The 14108-nt window shown below is 37.8% G+C and overlaps 1 protein-coding gene across 1 annotated transcript in view; it reads right to left on the bottom strand.

Annotated features, from left to right (window-relative positions):
• Window positions 1-14108, bottom strand: part of LOC126233282 (baculoviral IAP repeat-containing protein 6) — a 321293-nt gene that overhangs the window by 297300 nt on the left and 9885 nt on the right. Inside the window, exons 5-6 of the mRNA XM_049942854.1 lie at window positions 10758-10886; window positions 5347-5569 (exon numbers count right to left, since the gene is read on the bottom strand). Coding sequence (XP_049798811.1) covers window positions 5347-5569; window positions 10758-10886 — 352 coding nt within the window. The remainder of the gene's footprint in view (window positions 1-5346; window positions 5570-10757; window positions 10887-14108) is intronic.

The raw sequence follows: 14108 nt of genomic DNA on the forward strand, positions 1-14108 counted from the left end.
AAAGGTTTACATAAAATTATGTTAAACATTATGAGTGCTATAATTCAATATACAAGGCGAATCTGACAAAATTTCAGATATATTTTCTGAGTATTTTGCTATAAAGAACCCAAGATCTCTGGTGGTTTATTACAAGGTAATAATGTAATTAGAATGTATTCAGTTTGTTACCCTAATTACTTCTGTTTCTGTGAAAATTCTTTCATAAGAGTAAAAAAACTTGTAATATGCAATCAACAAATAGGGCAAACAAAGGGCAAACAAAGGGCAATACAACAACTTTCAGGCAAAACAAACAAGGTACAGAACGAAACCATACTGAATGCAAACATGAAAGCAAAGAATAAAGTGGACGTTATAGCTGTCAACAGAAAATTGCATAAGTGAACAAAACAAGTTTGTTTCCATATAAGACACACACTGCATACTGTCAATATTCACACTGGTTGTGAAGATATTTTCAAGGGAATACAGATACAACTATAAATGAGGCTACCAGCACAATAGTGGCCTAACCCACATTTTTGGAAAAAATGAGATATTCACACAGAAAATCACTTTATGCCCTACCATTAGATCCTACAATTACCGAACATGTATTCAGACACCAGGTACAATGTGACAGCGTCAGATTTTGCTTATGCACCGTGCAGTGTCATACGAAATGGGGCGCAATAATGGCCATGTATGCACAACGAGCAGGCCCGTGGGACAGCATACCGTACATCATGCAGCATGTGACGGCTGACGGAGGACACAGCTACAGTATAGACTCTCAGTATTGTGGTCTACACTGCTGAACGGTCATTAGTGTGTGTGTGTGCGTGCGTGCGTGTGCGCGCGCGCGTGTACTACAAAACAACGTGCAGTAGCCCTGGTAACAATGTCGAAGCTGCATTGCAAGGTAAGGATGGTGTTATGTTCCCTTGTTGGACTCATATGATTTGATGTGGACACCGGTGCAGATAAGGAACATTTCCATTTCAGACCTATCAGGATCGGACACTATTACCGATGCCTCAGACGTGGAACGTGCACCTGGCCGATTTGGCCAGCATACAAGTGGTACAGCGGATGAGTTATGCATGATGTCAGCAGAACCCAATCTACCTGGTACATCGAAGGATACCACACCCACTACGTCAACCATGGACGTATCGGAGGGGGTCATGGTACTGACACCGTAATCGCACCGCAACAAGGAAGAAAACAGGTCCGGAATGCACACCTCAGGCCCAGGACATTCGAAAAGAAAAGCAATTGAAAGAGGAAGAATACATTAATGTGAAAGGAAATGTAGTGCCAAGGAAATGTCCCACACTCTAAGCATGCACGTGTCAGAAGGAATGTGGTCGATATTTTTCACCTGAACCCCACCAACATTTATTTGACTTATTCTATCTATGCATTAGGTAGTTTCGACTTCCAGTCAGCATACATTTTTGCTATGGTGAAGGTAGTCCTTACAGAACACACATATTCCTATGGTACTACAGAGTCGTGACAAGTAATAAAACGCCTATACCATTTCCAGAGTGAAGAGGGCGTGGACGTGAAAGTGTGTAAAACGTTCTTTACAAACATTTTGTATATATCAGACAGTAGGATTACACGTGTTCTTTCGCACAAAGTGCAGCATCAGACCCCACTCATCAATAAGCGAGGCACATGCCCTGCTAAGAACAAAACACCAATAGCAAAGACATTTATGGTAGTGAGCTTCATAAAACAGTTTCCAGCGTATCTGAGCCATTACGCATGAATGAATGAAACAGTGGATCAGAAGTATTTGTCACCAGACTTGAGCTTGGGGAAGTTATACCATTTATATAAATCCGAGCACAATGATCTGGTCTCGTACTACCTGTTTGGTCAGGTAATTAATACAAGATTTGATCTGTCCTTTCATCCTCCTGTAAGTGATTCCTGCCGTAAATGTGACCTCTATAACATCAAACATGCTGCAGTCGACACCGCAGAAGAGAAGGGTAAATGGGAATGGGAAACAGAGTAAGATCAACAAAAGGCCAAGAGCGTGCGATGGAAACGCATTGCGATGCAGCAAAAGGGAGGCACCAGGACAACGATATGACTGTGATTGCATTTGATTTGATGAGGACTTTACCGACACCGGTACTTACAACAGGTATCTGTTACTACAAGCAGCAATTGTGGACATACTGCCTTGGAATATACGACCTATGTACCAAGAAAGATACCATGTATGTACGGAGTGAGGGCAAAGCATCCCGAGGACCGCAAGAATTGGATCGAGACTCATGCATTACATTAAACATAACATCCAAACAAAGCGACTGATTTTGTACTCGGATCAATCTGACGGGAAAATCGGAATATAAAAATGGCCTTACTGTGTCAATTCATGGTTCTACACACAGACTTCACACTGGAAGTAATCCACCACAAATTCCTAGTCAGTGGGCATTCATACCTACCATGTGACTAGAACTTTGGTATCATCGTGAAGAACAAGGAAATTTCACATATACACACACCCTCTGACTGGATGAATGTCATTATCACTGTACGAAAACAAACCTTCACCACTATACCGATTACAAGGAATGATTTCATGTCCACAGTATGTTTAGAGAGAAACATACGTAACCATAAAATGTCGACGCAAAATACCAGGGTGCAATGGTTCCATATTCAGTGGCTTCAGTATAAAGCATCCTCTCCTCATTTCATGTTTTATAAGTACTTCAATGAGCCAGATGTCCCGTTTGCCGATGTCCGTTTTGCTAAACGAGGGTCGAAAGTAATTGAGACCCTGGACATACTATATCCCAATGGACACGCTATTAGTGTGATGAAAAGACTGGTTTGGTTTAATGACCTTGATGCAATTCATACCCCCCCCCCCCCCGGTGTACCACAGTTATTACCGTAACTTTAAGACATCTGCACAGTCTTGTGGCGACACAATACCTGTAAATGATGATACGGATGATGAACCATTAACACCTCATGTGTATCTTGTCCAATGTTTGAATACAGTGAGTAAAGCAATATCAGCCTCTCCCATATGTTTTGTGTATTACAGCCAAGTGCACCGAAACAAAAGTGACCTAACCCACACAAAAACCAGCCTAAAAACACTTTTATGGTTAACTCCACATATAGCCGATTACCATACAACATACCACGTTATGTATACCACAATCATTGCTATACGCTGCAATGACTGCCTTACACATCAATTCTGCAAACGTCAATACCTTCCGGCGGCCATTCCCACAAACCAGAAATACTTAGAAAGTGTTGCTGAACAACCTCCGAAATATTGTTGGTGTATTTCTACTTCACCTAGTAACAGCGCCACTAGCAAATCTGCATATCAATAAATTTATCAACTACATCCTACATGCTTTTCTACTGCAGTCTGTTTCTTTCTTAAGTTTTATTATTAGTGTATATTTTAATTTTTCCTTGGTTATTTCCTCATATCCCACTACTCCCCCTTCTTTAAGATTTATTTATCTTTTAGTCTCCGGCTGTACTTTTTGTTATTTCCTACGAATCACCAGTAACCCCCCCCCCCCCAAATTGGTAAGACATTTTTGCCCCAGTTTTAGATGTTAATCATTCTTACCATCAAATTGTTTCATGTGAATAGAGTATTTGACAATTTTCTGGAAAGCACCTTAAATGTTTAATTTTGTTATTTTATGCCCATAACATGTTTCCTTTTCTCTTGAATTTCCGTATTTTTTTTAAAAAATTCAAAAAATTAGAAAGCCCGTTACAACATTCCATTTGAGTCACGTGATGCCTATAACATCACTGGCTAGCTTCTGCTCCTACTGTCATAAAGCTCATTCACATTGATATCTGTCTGTATACCATAACTCACCATCCTACAACTTGATGTGTTGTTGGTCTGGTGATACCTTTACCACTAGCAATGCTTTCCAAAAAAGTATTTGTGTGTACTCAAACTAAATGCATTTATTAACAGCTGTCCATTTCTCCAGCTAAAATTAATGCAAAGCTATATGTAGTACATTCCACCACTGAAACAACTGCACAATGATTTCTTGCTAACACTATTTTTGCATTCTGTGTAACACTTTAAAAACTTTATGACCCTGAAACATAAAATCTTCTGCTTTGTAGTCAAATGCATTATCCATTACACTATAGATCGTAACAACGTCCTTATCTCTGCTGGGTTGTCTTATAGAAGAGGAAATCAGCATTAAAATTTGCCAAGAATTTTATTGTGCTTTTGGTCATAGTTCATGACAAGGTCAGCAATCTAGGTATAAGATACAGATCCGGTTGCAAAAGATCTACAACTCTCACTATCTTGTCAAACAATGACTTTGAAAGCTATTGCATTTTCTTTCTTTTTTGTGTACCTGTCAACAGCACAACACTTTTGCTTTTCAGTGACAGTCTCCTTTAAACCAAATGTGTTCAACATTTACAACTTTTCAGAAACCTGATTGTCAATTTTCCTGTTTATTTCCTGTAGCAACTTTTCAATTGTTCTTACAAGAAATTCACACAGCTGAAAAATCTGATGTAGTTACTAGTGGATTAACATAGGAATTTTACATCAGTGACCAGACCGCTGGCCTACAGACACTCCTCATACTCGACACATATCTTTACTATTCATGTCAACTGGAGAACAGAAGGCCAAATTCCTGTCCATGGCTCAAGCTAGTGCTTCATTGGACAAGATGAAAGCTTCTTGCCATTATCACATTGCTGGGTGATCATGATGTGAGAAGTATGTTTAATCTTCTCACAATTCTCATAAGGCATGTATTACACGCATTGAGAAGTTCTCAAGTTCCCTAATACGCAAGTTCCCATCTCCCATCCCTAATACATACAACACATACAGCTATATAGTGTGGTGTGCCCTGTTTACAAAATATAAATGTTAATACTGAGTTGTCGTGAAATTTTCGTGTTGTAAAAAGTGTTCTAAATTTAATGAGAGAGAAGTCTGCAAGCACCTGTTACCTTGTAGAAGTATTATCTTTTCATGGGATCATATCAGGTGGTGTACTGATCTGGTTTGCAAATCTATTTGATTCTTTAAATGTGGTCATTAACATGCTACGTATCATCATACTGACATAAACTTCAAGTGGGGAGGCTGGTACTTTTTTAAGAGTGCTGCCTTCTCAAATGTTAACAATTTACATATGGAACTTTCATCTCATTTATCATCAGTCTATAATTTCCTGATACAGTAGCTCCCTTCCATAGATAAGTTGATATTTTGGCCAATAGAGGCTCAGCTGTTACACAAAGTTAAGGTGTCATAGCACAAAGATGAACACAAACTGTGTGCTGTGTTTTAACCTTAAGTTGACGGGTTGTATTCCAAATGGTTACGAGGCCATGGCATGTGGCAGTGGCAACCAAATCTGGCACTGAGGAAGTGCTGATGCAAACAACTTCTTCATCCCGGCTGTCTGCTACTGAAACAGCAGGAGCTGTTGCATACGTTACCGACAATGGCACATTTTGCGTATATTCGCCTTTGACAAAAGGACAGGATGGGGAATGCCGCTCATGTTCTGACCTGCAATAAATCAGAATAAAAAAAATAATTATGAATGAGAAATATTCACAACCAAATCTCCAAAAAGCATCAATTATCCACTAACAAGCAGTACAGAATAAATCTCTTATCAGGGACAAAGTGTGATAAGAACAGATAAAATATTTATACAGGGTGTAAATGGTAACTGTTTGCAATGTACCACAGTGGTGTAGGAGAGTCAATTTTGAATTCCCAAAGACAGAGACTTAACAGTGCTTCTATATTTTTAACAGGGAGGATAGTTTAAGGCACTGTCAACATTTAGAACAACACAAACATAGAACTAGCCTTGATGGGAGACGGAAGGAGCTGGCTGTAGAATCTTAAAATCACAGTGTCAGCCTGAAACAATTTAGGGAAATCTATATTATGACGCTTACGTGGGGATTTAAAATCTGCATCTTCTAAATATGAGTCCGTGTATCAAGTACTGTTCTACTTCGATCTGTGTTACATCACAAATTAGCAATAAGGGGAGTTAATAAAAAGAAGACCATATAGTGTCAATAAATAACTGAGCTAAACTAAAGCTAGGGTAGAACGAGTAAGTAAACTGAAATACCTTGGAGAAATTATACATCAGAATGGACTAAAAAAATTTCAGTAGATGGAGGAGTCAACAAAATGGAGAGAGCATACGGTTTGACAACAAATACAGGATGTTCGAAGAAGAACTCCCTAGTTTTAATATGTCCTAGAATCTGTAAAAAGTCACATACACTATTCTAGTTTGTGGTGTTTGATTCATTAACTCTCCAAGTTTGGCTCCCCTGCAGTTGGTCTGCTTGACCTTGAGACGGCACCAGTGCTATTGACTTTCTACACAGATCTGATGATGATGTCAATTTTTTAAAAAAGATTCTCTTTTCTAATGAAGCTACATTTCTTGTCACTGGAACAGTTAGTCATCATAACTGCAGAATCTGAGGGCAGAGCATCCACATAAAGTAATTCAGCATCAACACGACTCTCCCAAAGTTAATGTCTGGTGCGATTTTATGGAAAATTGTGTGAATGGTCCTTTAATTTTTTGTAGAAAAAACAATAAACGGGGATCTTTACTGTGACATGCTGACAGAGTATGTCTTTCCCCAAATGGACAATATTGAGGTGGGAAAGGGGCTTGTGTTTTTCCAACAAGATGGCATCCCACCTCATTACAGTAACCATGTGCATGCGGCTCTCGACAAGAGGATAGGCAGGGCTGGCCCAGTACCTTGGCCACCGCAAAGCCCAGACTTAACCCCACTGGACTTTTGCTTTTGGTGCCACATAAAAAATGTTGTGTACAATGAAAAGATCAGACACATCAATCATTTACGGGAAAAAATCATTGTGGCGGTTGGGACAGTTACACCTGAAATGTTGGTGAATATGTGGCGAGAATTGGAATATTCTCTTGACGTGTGCAGGGCAACAAATAGATCCCACACTGACGTCTACTAATACTAAACAAAACTTGAAGGAATTCTCTTTCATGATATGTACTCACTGATGTAATTTTTCATTAATTTCCCCATTAAATTTATACTTAAAACTAGGACGTTCTTTTGCAAAGACCCTGTATTTACAACAAGGAATGCACATGTAGAAAAACAGAATTAAACACTCTACCACACTGATATGACCATAATGTTTATATAGATGTTGATACCTAACAATGAACTATAAGCTGAACAGAACAGATGCCTTGGCTAGTAGGAAAGTGGATGGATGATTAGCGCATTCAATCTACTTTAAGCCTCCCCCCCCCCCCCACACACACACACACACACACATTTTATTCATAACAACATGTCTGGTGACATCTGAAGTTTGCTTTTAGCACCGCAAGTGTGTGCTCCAAGAGTGGGAGGACATGTAATTCCACCTTTACACATGCACCTAAGCGCCACAGATGGAACAATATCTGCAGGATTTCGATAGAGGACATTCCTGTGATGTGCTTGCATCTCAGCGCCAATTTTTGCTATAAAGCCGACATCGTGAACTAGCAGTCTTCAGAGGCGGAAACTTATCTAAAGATGGCTGAACAGCTGCCAGTCGAAATACTGTGGCACAAAGTTAACATGATCTGGCAGCAATCCCAAACCCTCATTTAATATTCTGTACACCGGAAAAACTTTAAGATTCACAGAATATAAGTACTTGAAAGATGGATTATTAGAAATATAATGGGTGCCCTATGAACTATAGGTGGCTGGAAAGTGAGAAGTAATGAGGAAATCTATAAAAATACAGAGAAAATATCAGAAATAAGGGCTACAAGAAGATTAATCTGTTTTGAACACCTCTGCCTAATAAACGAGAACAGGCCAATGAAACAAATATTCCTGATTGGAACAATATTTCTGTCTTTCTGGGAAAAGAAATCAAAAACAGCATGGATTACAGAAATAAGGAAAGAACTAGAAAGAAACAACATCAAAGACTCAGAAATAACAAACATTTTTGAATAAAATACTTTTCTCCGTTCATTGTAAGGATAAACCTCATGTAAACATTACACTATGTATTATTCTGCATTTGCTGGAACCTCATAGGATTTTATTTCACATGGAGCAGAGCCAAGCTGTCCCAAGTACAGTCAAGTACGATAATGAGGATACGTTTCATGCGTACATCGACTCAGCGATAATACGGGACAACAGCTTTACTGGTGCATATAACTTGGAAAGCACTGGCCAGCCACCTGGCCCAACTAACCTCTAATGATGTGAACAGTTGTAAAAAAGACACAAAAAGAGAGAAGCAGAGAACAATGTAGCCTTGAATATCATTTAATTTTTGAACAGAAGAAAATAATGGTGAAACTTAGGTGATGCGCTTCTTATGTGATCTGCTGGAAAACGTAGCATGCATTCGATGTTAGCTAACGTAGTAATGTAATTAAAATGAGATTGATGAGAATTCCTGTCTTTAACAAAGGTAATTTTTCTGCATGAGCTATGTGCAGCATAAAAGTGCACTGCTGGGATTTCACCATGTAGTTAAATATTGAGGCCATTGAAGATACTACGATCAGTCATCTGGCAACTTCCGCGCTTATCCCTTATCAGACTCTGACACATGTAAGTGCTGCTACGTTGATGATGAGGCAATCAGCAATAGAAACTCAAGCCACCAAAAAGTCCACATTTCTCCCTCCTCTTTTATGATGTGCTGTTCTGCATTTTGCCATCACTCGGCAGTGATGTGTCACAAAGTTTTGTGCATCAGTTCCAGTAAGTTTGCCAGCTTAAACGTCTTGTGTTTTTCTTGTGACAAATTCCTTAACTTGGCTCCAGATCAGTTCTATTGGGTTCAGATTGCAGTATTATAGGGATGACTGTAAAAACGCAGCATTTGTACAGTGTGCTCGATTCCGTGAAAATTGTTTTCCATGTTTCTATGACTGTTAGCAGTCTGGCTCGTGAGATACCACATTTGTCCTGTAAAACAATGGGCATATTCAGACAATGAGTATCTGATTTTTCCATTTTTCTCCAAAAAATTAATTGTGTAATGTTTTTTAAACTTCAAAATCTTTAACACTTTTTTGAAATTTATCGATAATTAAGATGTGTATTTGCAATGAAAACCGGAATTCTGCATGTGTTATATAATTAAAAACTAGAAAACATGCATCTCTCTCAGGGGGAGGGGGGGGGGGGGGGGGGGGATGGTTAAGTATGAGTTAATTAACATATATTTCATATATTTCATAAATTTCATATTTAAATGATTTAGATATTCAAACCAAACAAAAAGAAATTGTAGATCATGACGGGTTTCAAACCACCGCCCACCAGTCCACTCAATTATTAGCCCACGACGCTACCAATCACGCAACAAATATAATTAAAATACCATCTTGTATATTTATTACATCCTGTTTCTCGATAAACGTCAAAGCTGATTTTTCTCTGTAATGTTGTGAAAAACATCAAGAACAACTTGTCTCTAGCCATTAGCAGTGTTCCAAGAAGCAGGGACCACAGTCATCCATTTTCGCGGCACATATTAACAGAAGTACAATCAGAGCACAAGTAGCGCTTACAGAGACCATGACTGTGTACGATTTTTTAAATAAAAATTACATAGATAAAGTATGATTAAGAAAAACTTTGATGGCTGCCAATACATCAGGATGTCTTAAAGTTTCATTTACAGCGAGACAGTAATAAGATATCTAATACATAAGTTGGACCTACTTCCAAGAGCAGAACAACACCAGTGTATGAGAGTTGTGGCTGATGACCAATCATCGCACTTGTGTTTGTTTACATTAGGTTTATTCTTATGATGAACGGAGTATAAATTCACAAAGCTTTCAGTGCAGAAGAAATAAGAAATCAGGAACAGTATGGACTGAAGAAACGAAAAGACAACATGGTGAGAAAAACAATGAGTACTGGAGAAATAGGAAAGAACAACAAAGAAAGAAGAGTAATTTAAGCTGTTACCCAATCCTAGTTGGTCAAAATTAATATGAAAAAAAAAGGATAATAAGATAGATGAGGGACAGCACTTAAAATAAGAAGGAAGGAATAATTCCAGCAACATCAAATAAAACACATTAGTGAAATTACTGATTGGCTGAACCAGCCACTATCAACATTATCTCTAAAGAAATTTTAAGAAGCAAGCAAACACATGCCTAAATTCTTTCTTGTTGACTAATTTAGACACAGGTTTCAGTACAAACAATGGCTACATTTTGTATGGAAGATAAAGTTAATCTGTTAAAATTTAGAATATTAAGTACAGCATACAGTAAGCAGCTATCAATGGGAAAGAAAGCTACACACTGTAAAGTATTTCTTACTTACAAGCAAGTCATAACACACTCCATATAAACTATAAGTTGATATCCCATAAATAATTGCTTCAGCAATTACTACTTTTAGTGAATTACTTCCAACCAGATAACCTCCAATGCTGCACAATATAGCCCCTCAACAGTGAATTAATAAAGAGGATAGCAGTGAGTAGCCAAGAATATTTGTACTAAACTTTTCAACACATTAATTTATGGTTGGATTTACAAGAGCGTCTAAATTTCAGAATAAGTTCACACAGGTAAAAAAAAGAAATATATATCCATGCTGGATTTGTGTGTATCATAAATGTAAGCCGCAGTGATAAAGCATATTCAAAATGTGAGACTGTAAATTATGTAACTCACCAGGGCTCATCCGTTGGCTCCCAACAAACAAGACAAACATTACATGTGAAACACATTGCTCGGTCATCACCAGTCGAATTTGGCTGATGGTAGAAGCCTGCTTGTGCCATCTGGTCAGGTAATGCCCATCTGCAAGAAATAAAATAAATTTTAATATTTACATGCAAACAACTTTAACCCTGCTGTTCTGTTCACTTTTACTTGACATATATACTGTTCGGGTCAATATGACCCGACATATCAAAATGCTTTAGAAACATAAATTTTGGTACAGTTTTAGCTATCGACATTGTTGTTCTATTCCAGTACCTTGTTAGTAATAATAATAATAATAATAATAATAATAATAATAATGGTAATAATAATAATAATAACAATGCATACAACTTTATTGAGGGATATTTTTCATTTAAATATGCACATAAATTTGAAACAACAGACAGTTTCCATTACAGGCATTCAACTTAGAAAGCACTACAGTTTTTCCATACTTCTATTCTTATTGTTGACAGTTTAGACGTAAGTATTGACATTTTCTAACAACAGACAGTTGTCATTACAGATATTCATCTTAGAGCACACTACAGTACAGAACACACTACAGTTTTTTTATTACATTCCAACATAGAAAGCACTACAACTTTAGAATCCTCTCTTCTTACTGATTGTAGTTTAGGCACAAGTATTCACATAAATTTGAAACAACAGAATTTTCAATACAATCATCTTATAAAATACTACAGTTCTTTTCTTACTGCTTGCACTGTGGACACAAGTAGGTTACATGTTTCTTGCAAATATGTTTACTACATTTTCCACACACCATGTTTGTTTTATTGTCATTACTTGATGGACAGAACTTACAGCGTGCACGTTTTGTAGATTTTCTTGTTGTTACCGATTCTGACACACCACCCACATCATTCGGGTTTTGGATGCTTGTGACCATTCTCAAAGAATCTTCTGTTCTTGGGAAATGCGTTCTTGATGCAATATGTTCTTTTATCAGTGACTTTCCAAGTTCCTCCAAGAATATTCTCCTTCTAGTCAATTTGCTTGCATTCCAATTAGGGTCAACCGAAATCCACAAAACGTATGCATTATAAGCAGAAACATCAAGAATATTGTAGAAAACTATCATTGGCCACCTATTACTTTTTCGTTTGCATGTATATGTACCTAATAACTGATCAAGCGTGTCTACAGCACCTTTGGTTGAATTATAGTCCAAAATCATTTTTGGCTTCTTATCAGCCCTGTCACTGATTTCCGCATCATGGTGGAGAGTGCTCATAAGTACAACATTCTTGTGTCTCTTAGGAATATAATTAACCACAGTAGTGTCATTTGTGAAGTAAAATGAAGAGCTGTGTACCTCCTTGTTGGTCATTTTGTGTGGAAGCTCCGGCTTATTTTTCCGTATAGTTCCCAACATAGTCAATTTCCTTTTCAGAAGCAGCTGCCCCAAATTGTACGACGTAAAAAAGTTGTCACACGTGATATTCTGACCACGTAACTCAGAAGTGAGATCAGATACCACCCTCATTCCCTGATTTCTTTCTGGTGCCGCTCCACTCACCTTTCCTGTATAAATTTGGGCTTTCAGTACGTATGAAGTTTTGCTGTCACACATGGTCCATATTTTGATCCCATATTTTGCCGGTTTACTTGGGATATACTGCTTGAATGGACAGCGACCTCTAAATGCTACTAACTGCTCGTCAACAGTAACATTTTCTCCTGGATTATACAGTTTAGGAAGGACCTCTACCCACTTCTCCCAAATACTACGAATTGCGGCAAGTTTGTCAGTACGTCGTCTTTCCTCTCTAGTAGATTTCTTGTCAAATCGCAGGACACGTGATATCTTACAGAATGTTTCATGAGACATGGTTGCTCGAAATATGTTTCGCCCAGTATCTTTATCCCACAAACTTTTTGTAGACTCCCCATGAGATCGATATACACCCGCTAGGAGTAAGAGTCCTAAGTATGCATGGAAAACAGAACCATCAATATCTGTCCACTGTTCACCATAAACTCGCTGCCCTTCAATATTTGTCATCTCTATTATTTCATTTTGAAGCGCTGTGTGAAATACTGCTTCAAATGAACATTTTACATCAGATATTCTGCTGACTGCATACCTGGTAACTCCTGGGGTACTCTTGATGATGTTCGAAGCTGGTAGGCGACCATGTTGTGCTGGTGGATGCAACTGCCATTCTATATTCCCATTTTTAGAAAGAAAAGTCTCTACACTATTTTGTATGGGCTGTGGACTGTCGTAACTGTCATCGGAACACTCGCTTTCAGATGCATTGCTGATGTGATCTTCAAACTCAGAAAGTGATCCTTCATCTGGTGAGGCATTTACTATTTCTTCCAACTCACGATCATTCAATGGTCTCATCGCCATGGTGTCACAAGTCAAACTGGGCAGAAACAAAGCATTCCAATTATTGAGAACTGCCAATTATTATTTCCTGGGGAAAGCAACAAACAAGCCCATTGTTGTGAACGCATGGAGCTTTAGGTGATTGTTGAGAGTAAGTTGGAATGATGCAGTCACTATTCCCACACAACACAACAAAAATAATTTTCGCCATTTCCAGATTTTAGAAATAAATACGAGTTACACTAAACATATTTGTGTCGGGTCATTATGACCCGAACATTACATATGCAACTATTACAGTTGAAGCCCAAACTTCTTAAACTTTTTTAAAACCTTTTAAAACACATGCTGCTCATCCATTTTCAGACAAAGTCACAAAGTTTCATAAATATATATTGGTATTTACATAATGTAAAATAACGTTCATATTCGTTTCGGGTCATATAGACCCGAACAGAACAGCAGGGTTAAAAAAAAAATTCTACAGCATAATGAAAGACAAATTCACAGATTCTCTTCATATCAAAAATGGAAAGAGGAAACATTTTAAATGATTAAAATTTGACTCTTTTAAAAGCTGTTGTTACGAAAAAGTAACACTTTTATTAAAAACCATGAATGGAAAATAAACAATGCAACTATATGCCATCACAGTGAAGAGAAAGAGAAAGATATCAACTGGACAACAGTATCGCCCCACTTTTATGTTTTCCGAATTAACGTTTTCCTGCTGTTTACGACATTTTTTTATCGCTCCCATCAAATTTTCTACGTCCACAGTGTTAATTCACACCTGATTTTGTGCCAACATATTTCCAGTTTTTCTGCAATTTACACTGTATGAATAAAGGTCCATGGCAAAAAATAAAATTGACATAAAATGATGCTGGCATGACGTAGGCCATCAAGTAGTGTTTACAAACATTACATGATTAAGTTTCATGACATTAGGG

Source organism: Schistocerca nitens, chromosome 1 (genome assembly GCF_023898315.1).
Source record: "Schistocerca nitens isolate TAMUIC-IGC-003100 chromosome 1, iqSchNite1.1, whole genome shotgun sequence".
NCBI classification, from domain to species: Eukaryota; Metazoa; Arthropoda; class Insecta; order Orthoptera; family Acrididae; genus Schistocerca; species Schistocerca nitens.